We start from the raw sequence: 11,918 nt of genomic DNA, 5'->3' as shown, positions 1-11,918 counted from the left end.
ACTGTGGTTCAGTCAGCTGCGCCCCCTGCAGGTTTGGAGCACTTCCGGTTGTAGTGACCGGTTATGAAGCTTTTTTCTTTTGAAGATGGTTTCTTGTTATGAAAACTTTTTTTTGCTCATTGTTTCTCTATTTGCAGCGCGTTTGATGATGCTGCATTTCTCTTTGTTTTTTGCAGCACGTTTTTTCATTTGCACCACGTTCCTCTTTTTGCACCTCGTTTTGAGTTTGTGAATTTGAATCGTTTCTGTACTTGAAACCGTTTTCCTTAACTGAGACGCATTAGGCCGTTGCAGTGCATTTGGCCCTTGTCAGCCACCGTAATTTTAATGCATCATATTACAACTGGTGTCACACAATATTGGAAGTTGAAATATTTTGCAAATATTATTTTATACCCTTTTTTTTACACAGTAATTATTATGTTCTTAGCATGTAAATCTCTCTCCTTCTTTCTATATTCTAGGACTTGGAATATGCTAAAACCCTATCTGAACCCCCGGCATCACAGGCTCAACGAAAACATTGACAAAACCATTACTCTGAAGGTGTTATTGATAATACTTATTTAGAGGGCTTGGATGTGTCCCAGCTTGCACACTGGAGCTCCTGCAAAAATGACATGTAGATGAAAAGCCGGCTGTGCCACTATTCAGTAAAGTACATACTGTCTGATCCAGCGTGCAATTCATACACAGTAGGTAGCAGAACTGCCGAGCAGCAATGTCTCAGATGTAGAGACTTTCAAACAGTAATAAAGTTACGTGCTGATGTTCACCAGCAGCATTTTCATGCACTGATAATAAGAAATAACAATACAAGAAGACCAATATGGATTCCTTTTTCAACAGCAAATTAATGAATATAATATTTGGTTTACAAGACACAAACCTATCAGTGATATAAGATGTATATAGATGTGTATATATATAAGATGTGTATATATATATATATATATATATATATATATATATATATATATATATATATATATATATATATATATATATATATATATATATATATATATATATGTATGTTTATGAGCATACATGTAACGACACCACCCACCACCAGGCAGCTGAAGTAAGTTTACAAAAAGATTTCAATTGATTATGGGTTGGAAGTCTCAAAGTCAAGGTGGGAGTTACCTCCAAGATCCTTTGGGACCTCCTCATCCAAGCCAAGTTTAGCACCTTTCAGCAAGAAGGCAATTCAAGGTGCTTTATATTATGAAGTCTGAGGAGAAAAAAAAGGTCACAGTACAGTGGCAAAATAAAGAAAACTGGTTCTTAAACCAGAGTTACAATCGAGTACTAAGATCAACATTGTTTAAAGTTAAATTCAGAATAGTTCAATAATTCCATCAAAGGCAGCTGTAAACAATGTTTTTTAATCTTGATTTAAAGGAACTGAGGGTTTCAGTGTTCCTACAGTTTTCTGGGAGTTTGTTCCAGATCTGTGAAGCATAAAAGCTGATCCATGTTTGGTTCTGATTCTGGGGACACAGAGCAGACCAGAATCAGGAAAACTGAGAGGTCCAGATGGTTGATATGCCTGCAACAAGTCTCTGATGTATTTTGGTCCTAAACCATTCAGTGATTTATAAACTAACAGAAGTATTTCAACGTCTACAAGGAAGGTACAGGGAGCCAGTGTAAGCACCTCAGAACTGGAGGGACGGGGTCCACTTTCTTGGTTCTATAGTGAGAACCCGGGCAGCAGCATTCTGTGTGATTGACTTTTTAAGCAGACCTGTGAAGACACTGTTGAAGATAATTGCATGGATGAGTTTATAAAGGTCCTGCTCACACATTACTGTACACCTTTGATCCTGGAGATGTTCTTCAGGTGATAGAAGACTGACTTTGTAATTGTTTTAATGTGCCTCTGAAAGTACGGCTCTGCGTCCACGACTACACCCAGATTTGGGCCTCATCAGTGGTTTGTAGATGTAGCTGAAGCTGTGTGCGTGTCCAGGCTGATAAACTGGCAGTGGCTAACCAACCGGATATTGTGATGGCTGATAAACTCCAGAAGAGAGCAGTTGTGATTGATGTGACAATCACAAGGGTCAGCATTATCAAGAAGAATGAACAGGAGAGGGTGGAGAAATACATGGGTGGAAGATGAATGAAGGCAACTGGTTCTATAGGTCGAAGGGTGTTTGCAAGTCCAACCAACAGATTGTTTTCATAGGGGAGTGATGATGTTACTTCATCACCTACTGTAGTTTATGACTTAATTATAAGTTGATGTCTATCTAATTGATCCAGTCCTCTGTTTTGCTTAGACAGTTTTAAACAGTTACTCCACCCTGTCACAGGACCGCAGAACTCTCAAGCAGGTCATTTTACAAGCCTAATTGAACCCTCAGATCACAGTAAAAGCACTATTTACTTCTGTGCAATATTTTAATTAGATTATTGTCTCAATTTAAGCCATCATGGACTCTTTGAAGCTCTGTTATCTAAGTGTTAAATCCTCAGATGCGCGGTTGGAAACAAATGACCGAGCCCTTTTTAAATTTAATGTGAATCACTGCCTCTCCAGACCATGTCTCTTTGTATCTATTTTCTTTGCTCCCACCTACTTGTTTTTGCCATTGAAATCCAGTTAATTGAAGCCGTCTTTCAGCGCTATACATGAAGGGTGCCAAATTAGCATCCCTTTCTGCCCATTGGAAAGCTAAGGCAGACAAGGATGCTTTGATCTGCGAATCACGCTTTCAGTTAGTGGCAGGCTTCCTGAAAATGAGCTGATGGCCCTGCTGTTAGGTCCAAAATGCAGATGGTTCTATGTGTTGCAAAACACTTAATCTTTTAATTGATCACCTTCTGCATGTCTATTCTCCACTCAACCGCCCCCGCCCCAACTCCCCACTCACCAACACACATACACAAATTGTTTCTTAATCAAAATCAAATTTTCAATGACAAATTTTTTTCAAAAGGCGGGAGAGGATGCTGAATCCAATGCGAAGGACTTTAGTGTTATGCTAATTCCCAACAGTAAATTAGGTGTCTGATCAAACATTTTAGACATGTAGCCTGCAAGATGAGATTTTATTATCTTGAAATTTCTGTGGCTTATTATTGTTCTATTTATTGTAATTCACAATTTCCAGTTGTTACCTAATAAGGGCCCTGTAGCGTAGCTGCTGGGAACCATGCATATATATTTTCTCCGAGAACAACAGGCCTGTGTCTTTCATTTTAGGGAACTGAATGAAATGATCGTTTGTGATACAATCGGCCATTGGATGACGGTCTTTCAGCCTTTTACTGTTGAGAGCCTGCGGAAATGACTGGCTCCCCTGGTCCTGTTTGTTGCTCTATCACAGGGGAGCAGAGAAACAGAGAGGGACGAGCGTACACACTCACTCACACCCATGTTCACTTTCAATGTTTATCTAACATCGTGTGGGAGGAATATCGGAGCATACCTAGAAATGCCTATGTGTATAGGCTTGGAGGTCAAACTCCAAGTTATACATACATACATACATGCATATATATATATATATATATATATATATATATATATATATATATATATATATATATATATATATATATATGTGTGTGTGTGTGTGTGTGTGTGTGTGTGTGTGTGTGTGTGTGTATACGTGAATAGAAAACATATCTGTTGACCTGTAGATATAAAAAGACAGAAAAGTTGATGAAAAAATAGCTCAGTAAAGAATAACATTGGACAAACATTTTATTCAATGCTTACACATTTGTACAATTTGTTATGTAATGGATTTTGTGATGTGTTATTTTTAATCAATAATGGCTAAGAATTCTAGTTGTTTTGGTCAAAAAAAATATAGCCATATTATTTTGTAATAGTGGACCAGAACATTGTAACTCAAAATAAATATTCTGTCATCACAACTTAATCTTTTATAATTACTTGCATTTTTTTTATTTCTTTTAAGTAGATGTGTTGATTGTACAAGAATCCAGTTACCCATTAGTTGGGGAAACTTGAATTTCCTCTGTCTGGTCATAAGATCAAAATATTATATTAGGCTATTTCTTGGATATTAATTACATCCGTGAATTACATCTGTCGTGCCTCAGTTTTCACGCGACTTCTGCTTGTTTTACTTGTTAAAACTTTGACGTACATGACAAATATCAAAAGCTTCAATTTAGTAGCCTTCAGAGCCTTTTTCCCCCCATTCTATTGTCATTGCCATTTCTCTTTTTTTTGTAGCCAATGTATAATAAAAGAGAATAAACACTGAATAAAAAACACAATTCCTAGCCATTTCTTGAAGACCGTTTAACTGTCTAATCTTTAACCAGTCGACATGTACTTTTGAACTGCAACCATAATTAGTAGATATTGCTGTAAAAGACCGCGGGATAAAAAACAACAACATATAAACACAAAATATAATTTCTGGATCTTTGCACGAATAAATCCAAATAATGTAAGGCTGCCACAGAGGAAAGCAGGTACGCTCGCATCTTCCAACAACGGGAATGAAAATCCGAGCGCGCTGACGGCATCACATGCACGGCTTCGACAAATTCTCTGTTAATGATGTTATTAAGGCTTTAAAAATGTTCCTTGTCAGCTCTGACGGGCTGTGAGCATAAATGTAGCAGGCATTAATGTTCCGAAAACAAAGGGTGGGCTTAACTGAATAAACGAAGTCAAGTATCGATTCACTGAACATTGGAGGTATATCTAAGCTATGTGCGTTTATTTACAGACATCAACGTGAAGGACTCAAATTTGTGTTACAAAAAATCTCCCAAAATATAGTATAACGTCAAAACAATATATCATTATTTAAAACACATTTGGAAAGACAAAGATCGTGGTTTAAAAAAAGGTTTTGTGCAAATGGTTTAACAAGATGCATCTCTGTTATAAAGAGCTCAGGCTTAAAAAAAAAAAAAAAATAGTTCACAGATTTTCCATCTGCAAATGAAATGGAAACAAGAGTGACATTTTATAATCTTTTGGACACCAACAAACCACAACAACATAATAGGAATAATAATAACATTAACAACAATAATCAATATTGTTTTGTTTTTTATATAGGCCTATGTGCATGTGAAGGTGGGAAATCCTTTTTCCGGAGTGTGTGTAGGCGCTATATATATATATATATATATATATATATATATATATATATATATATATATATATATATATATATATATATATATACGTGTGTGTGTAGGGTAAATGTATGAAGCCGATCCTTATAAAACAACTTTGCAGCCTACTATAGAAGATGATCTGGGGAGCAAATGTCATCCTCTATATCCACATCGTCGTCGTTTTCCTCGAGCATATAGGAGTCCGCCTCCAGGCCGTGTTTCAGCTCCTCCGCGCTTTTGTCATTGAGCTCGCTCTCGCTGGAGTTCTCCGCAGACCGTTCTAGTTCTCCGGGGATCTTCCGGTCCTCCTGCGCTTTCCTTAACTGCTTCTTGTGCTTCATCCTTCTGTTTTGGAACCACGTTTTTACCTGTTTGAGGAGAGAGACGCCATCATTACAATGATCAGAAACGATAGAGAGCCTGACAAATATTTTACCTCAAACTACAAAAACTATTTCTTTGGTCTACATTTTTTAACTCTTGCATAGTCTATACCCCACATCATGCTCACCCTTTTTTCAATTAATGATGAAGACGGTCTAGTTTTCATTAAATGTAATTGTCATTTCATACATAGGATATGTTTCACGTGAGAAAAAAAAAATGAAAATGTGTTTTTAGGCCTTAAGGCTGATTTATGGTTCCGCGTTACACCGACGCAGAAGCCTGTACGCGTTTTTACCCCAGGTAAAAACTCCCCTAGTGGGAGAAAGCCTTAAGCCAAACAGTGGCAAGGGAAAACTCCCCTTTAGGAGGGAATTCAGGCTTTAGAGGCAACGACGACAAGCTTTACAGAATAGGCTTATAGGCTAATAATTACTATTATTTAGTCTCTAACTTTAAAAACTTCTCGTTTGAATTATAGTCAACATCATTCTCAGTAATAAGATAAGATAAGATAAGATAAACCTTTAATAGTCCCACTGAGGGGAAATTTGCAGTTTACAGGAGCAAAGGGGATAGTGCAAAAACAAGAGGCATCAATAGAAAAAGTAATAACACAGTAATAATAATAACACACTATAAACAGTTAACTGGTATACAACAATAATAAGAAGAAGAAAGATAAATAATAAGAAATACTAGTATATAAAAAGATAACTGACGGATATTTACAGATGGATATTTACATAATTGCACGTTGCAGTGAGTGAAAATATATTGCACATTATTTCCCTTATGTACATTTATTGTCAGGTTGTATGTGGCAATAATGGTGTTTTAAAGGTAAAAAAACACAAGATAAAAAAATAAGGTGTGTGTGTGTGTGTGTGTGTGTGTGTGTGTGTGTGTGTGTGTGTGTGTGTGTGTGTGTGTGTGTGTGTGTGTGTGTGTGTGTGTGTGTGTGTGTGTGTGTGTGTACCTGTGTCTCGGAGAGGCTCAGCGCGGTCGCCAGCTCCACTCTCTCCGGTGTGGACAGATACCTCTGGATTTCGAAGCGCTTCTCCAGGCCGGACAGCTGCGAGTCGGAGAAAACCGTCCTGGCTTTCCTGCGCCGGCAGTGCTTCCCCGGCAGCTCTGCGTGGTGCTGGAACAAGGCCGGCACCTGCATCCCTGCAGAGGGGACAAATCCCTAGAACCTTTCAAAGACAATAACATAACTCCATCATGTCATTTGACATAGAGGTGCACCGTAATGAAATTAATAGCTTGAGTCTTGAGACAATGTCTGTTATTACATTTGTAAAATAAAAAAAAAATAAAAAAACATTTTGAAAACATTAGTTAAGCCTATTAAGGCTAAATTGCTAACTAATAACTTTGTATTTATGGTTTGTATTGTTTCCTTTATCTTGTTTTAATGAAAAGGCACATTTTTTATCCTTTGGCTTGGTTTGAATATGTTAGTGTTTTTATCTACTGATGTTTTAACTTATCTTGCTTCTTATCTTGGGGCCGTCCTTTTTGTTCTTTGTTCTTTTAGCCAAGGACCTGTCGTCACTTTATCTTGTCCTGTTGTTGAGTGTATGGTTTTGGATTGTATGAGGAAGCACTCACTGTAAACCAAATTTACCCAAGGGTACAATAAATACATATAATTTAATCTAAAAAGGCTAGTCTTTTTTTGAAGAAGAAGTTGGATTAAATAGTACAATAAAAAAAAAACAAGTGTACCATGAGCACATGAGTTTTTAAGGAGCGCTATTAAAAAATTGCATTTAATATTTCATGCAAGACGTAGGGGAATTTTGATTTTACTGTAATTCAGTGCAGAGTTACATTGAGGGGTTACATTAAAATATATATTTTTTGGCTTTCCAAATTGAATAAACCCAAGTTTGTATATTTTCTGTCAACATCTGATTGAAATGTTCCTGATGTTCAAGGCCGAGCCTCCAGTGCGTCCCGCGCTTACCAGATGTGAAGAAGTACTGGTGATGCTCCGGTTTGTGCAGAGCGTGAGGATGCGGAGCCAGGATCGGGGTCGGCATCAGAGGATATCCGTACTCCAGAATGGGCATCCGGGAGGCGAGGGAGCCGCAGAAAGGCGACGAGGGAATCATCTCTCTCAGCGGCTTGGGTTTGTGCAATAAGATGTCCTCAATGAAAAACGACGTGGATCTGTGTGTGGGCGCCGCAGACGCATAGTTTATACTCATGGTGTTAGTTTTCGTTCGCTTTTTTCTTGTTTTAAACCTTCATCAACCACCTGTCCGTCCCCACCAAGTCTCTCAGGCTTCAATGCAGTCCCTCTGTGGGATCAGTGAACGACTCTGCGCCGAGTGTTACACAGATATCAGTGGGAGGGCATGTTTCCAGTAAGTAGGCTATTTATTCAGTCAGAGTTGCGGGTTTGAAAAAATGATTTGTCCCGTAGCCAATTAGGATCCTGGATGGGCGGGAGGATTCTTTGAGGGTCCCTATGTTTCCGCTGTGATTGGTTGAGAGGCGTTGAAAGCTGGGGAAAAAAAGGTATTTCAGATAAACAGCGCACCTGTGACCACACCATCATTCATTAGAAAAACAGCAGGCAATTCAACTAGATTCATTTTAGATAGCTCTGTTTCTGCATAAGATTGGCCTGACGGCCACGATAGGCCTATAACTAGGATAGAATGCGTTTCTAATCGCTAACGTTTTCTTTTGTTGGTGTATAAGTTTGTAACATGTTGTAGATTGTCTACAATTAAATGCAGTAGACATCTCGTCTAATTCTGAATATAATTATGGCTACCTTCTTTAATGGAATCTCAACCTAGTGCTGCTGATAAATAACAATCTGCATTTAATACAGCCCTGTTGTGATCCCTGCAGGACGATGGTCGATAGCGTTTAAGGGGAACTCTCCATGGTATTCGCCTTAATCTTTTCCTGCTATTTTCTCGTGTAAACTTGGGGTTATACAGTTATTTGAGATATTATATCCTGCAGCCTATATGCGACATAGCGGCGATCAAGCGTTTCCACTCACCCTTATAAAAAAAAAAACGTTATTATATAAAAAAAGGAGAAAATATTCATAATTTCCTGAGCTTTTATTTTATTGAATTGAACTTCTGTCCCAGAACATGTCTTGTATTTTAGTTGTAGTTGGAAACAGTCTAATAGTCAATAATAAAATCCAGGAGAGCACAAGTGCCGCTCCTCTGCCCATTTAGGATAGAGAGCGGGGCGCCATAATTTGCTGATATGGTCTTGTCATCACACTTTCAATCAGTCCAGTTAACGTGAAAGTGTCTTAATGTAAACAGAATTCAAGCTGCAATGGTATTAGGCAATTAGGGACGATGTTAGAGCGGAAGTGTAATCCTCTGGCTGGAGGGCAGGATTTCCATTTTGACGAGACAGGGGGAGAACAAATTAATTACTGCGAGCCAGTTACTCTAAAAGCGCTGCATTAGTTTGCATTTTTCTTTTTTTATATATAGCCTATGCTGAAAATACAAATAACAATTACTTAGTTAGTTGTTCAAACCGCAAACGCCTAATGAGAACCCACTTCTAACACAGACATACTACAGCTACTAAAATAAAGCATTTTCGAATAAAATAAAATAGAATAAAGAAAAAAAACCAAGTCGTTCTTCTGTCAATAGTTACTGCTGTAATTGTGCAATGACTGACGCAACCGCGCTGCATTTGACCATGGGTCAATTAATCCATGAGGATAACAAGTTGCTTTTGGAGGAAAATTGGAAGGTAAGTGGAACAAATACTAATGAAACCGTCTTAAGACTCCGATCTTGAGGCGTAGTTAAGCGGCTTTTTGTGGTTATTCAATTAAGTAAAGGTTTGATACGTTAAGACAGTGCGTCATTCCCTCAAGTGGCACGTTTTCATAAGTATTCAGCATAGCTTAATACTTCACTTAAACCTTCAAAGCAGACACAAGGGGTAGTGAACCATAAATCAAATGATTACATTTTGCACTGTAAGGTATTATGTAGTCGTAATAATAATACTAAATAATAATATTAATACTACGTAAGTCTGTCGGACTGCCATAAAGCAAAAAAGCAATTTACCTCACGGCACAATGGGCTGTATATCACCTATTCTTTCTTTTGCAGTGTTGGATTATATCAAATCACAGTGCTTGATATGAAATTTCACATGGGAAATATTATCTTGTTGCTTTTTGTCACAAAAAAACACTATATTTATATTTATATACTATAAATGTAAATGCAGGAGATCACATTTGACAGCATATTCAGAATGCCTTTTTGCTAGTACATTACCATCTGAATTGTTATTTGAGAACAAATAAAATGGAGTCATACAGTTCCAGGCAGAAAGCTTTTCCTCTTCTTTTTGTTTTGGTTTTAACTTCATGCAATGTTGAAAACACTACAATTGAACATAATTAAAGCAGTTAATAAATGACCCCATTTAAATAAACTGATTAAAATATGCAGATAATCTTTTGCTAAAAAATAAAATTTTCCTAACCTTTTTATTAAACATATGAGATCATCAATGCCCCAGAAGGAACATCTCCTTAGCCATCAACGGTGAATGGTGCAGCTTCTTTTACAGTTTATTTCTGGGTGATGATTTCATTCTTTTAATGTATATTGGCATATTTTGTCAACAATAAATGACTAAAGCAGGAAAAAAAACACCATTACAGTTAGTGCTGACAGACAGCACACCAAACACACTGGCGCCATCTTTGGTATCATCTTTGATCTCATCTTCGGTTCACCAAAGTTGATAATCTTTTAGAGAGAAAACTCCCCTTTTCCTGTAAAATTCTGAAGGAAATTGTTTTCTGCCAACTGAAATCATTATAAGATGCACACAATATTCTCAAGGTGTTCCAATCTGGTTTTAAAACCCACCACAGTACCAAGTCGGCACTGTTGAGGGTTTTTAATTACGTTCTCTCAGGCACAGATTCTAGTGACTGTATTGTCTTGGTTCTGTTGGACATAACAGATGTCTTTGATACAGTGCACCGTCAAATCCTTTTGTCCCATTAGAGTTGGATGGGTTTCCAGTGCAGTGCTTTAGACTAGTTCAAGTCTTACTTAGCGGAGAGAAGTTTTTATTTCCGTCTTGCAACCTTTGAGTTCTTACTCCCACTTGGATCTATCCTTTATCTATTCTACGGCATATCTTTTTACTTTTATGCTGACGACGGACAGATTTACATGTCACTAGAAAAAGAAAATGGCTTTTTTGTGAACCATCTCCTGGAGTGCAGTACAGAAATTAAGTCCGGGGTCACGTTGTTTGGGCCCAGTGAAGCGTTTAAAGCCCAGGTTGATCTGGGGCCTTTGAACCCATATCTTGCACAGACTGCAATAAAACTGGGTGTCAAACTGGACAGTGACCATAAACTTGAGTCACAGACTAAATTATTAGTCAAGTCCAACTTTTTTCATCTGAGACAACTGCCCCAAGTCAAGCCATTTTTCTCTCGGCCTCATTTTGAGATTTTATTCCATGCTTTTATTTAATATTTTATTTTAGTTATTGTATAAGTCAGTTAAATTATTTTTTTTGCTTTTATATGTCTTCATGGTATATCCCCACAGTATCTGTCCAACCTGCTGTGCCCGTACACTCCCCCAGGCTCTCCCAGGTCAGCAGATCAGTTGCTGCTTGTTGTCCCAACAACAAAGAGGAGGAACAGACCATTGTCTCACTTTGAGAAGTGCCCCTTTTACATTGACCGATGCAGGGTGGCATGTCCAGCTGCCCCGTGGATAACTCGCCTCCGAGGGTAGTCTTAACCACAGGTCAGGTCTAATGTAGAAAGAACTAACGCAGGGTGGCGGGTCGTGGGGGGAATTTGTTGATCCAACCCAGTCTCACCAGGGAAGTTAAACAAAAAAAGTATTGTTATTATTTTATAAAATAAGGAAACAGCTGATGAGAGTAACAACAGCAGCAGGACGTCACAGGTAGGATCTATATTTGCAAGATGAGTAACTGGGGAGACAAGGAGATCTGCAAGCGACTCAGCACCGGAAACGTAAACTGGTGTATGTCCAGAACCAATGATGATGACGCTCTGATTGGTTATCGGCTATCCAGATGTTTTGAAAATTACATTGCTCTGATGGCGTATGAATCTTGCTGATAGGGATAATATATGTCATTCTAGACGCCCACAAAGTTTACGTTATGTTTCACAGCAAAACGCCTCCCAACTCGCCTTCCCTCCCCTCAACTAGCCTTCAGGCACAAGGTGACAAATGTAACGTACATTGCCATCACACAGATCAGGATTTCGGCAACAGCTATACAGACAGGTGAAACAAGCACTGGGATGGTCAGAGGACGGGACTGCAGGGCAGCATGCAGCTCCTGAAGCTCTGGCCTGAAAACATGCACAGAAG

The 11,918-nt window shown here is 38.3% G+C and overlaps 1 protein-coding gene across 1 annotated transcript; it reads right to left on the bottom strand.

Moving 5' to 3' along the window:
- Window positions 1–5,252: 5,252 nt before the first annotated feature.
- bsx (brain-specific homeobox) lies at window positions 5,253–7,776 on the bottom strand. Its single transcript, XM_061739092.1, has 3 exons — window positions 7,484–7,776; window positions 6,491–6,681; window positions 5,253–5,495 (listed from the first exon to the last, which is right to left on the bottom strand). Exons 1-3 carry the CDS (start codon window positions 7,725–7,727, stop codon window positions 5,253–5,255), a joined length of 678 nt encoding a protein of 225 aa, XP_061595076.1. The 5' UTR covers window positions 7,728–7,776.
- Between the last annotated feature and the right edge of the window lie 4,142 nt (window positions 7,777–11,918).

Source organism: Cololabis saira, chromosome 14, assembly GCF_033807715.1.
Source record: "Cololabis saira isolate AMF1-May2022 chromosome 14, fColSai1.1, whole genome shotgun sequence".
Lineage (NCBI taxonomy): Eukaryota > Metazoa > Chordata > Actinopteri > Beloniformes > Belonidae > Cololabis > Cololabis saira.
This window is presented reverse-complemented; position numbering and strand designations above follow the sequence as displayed.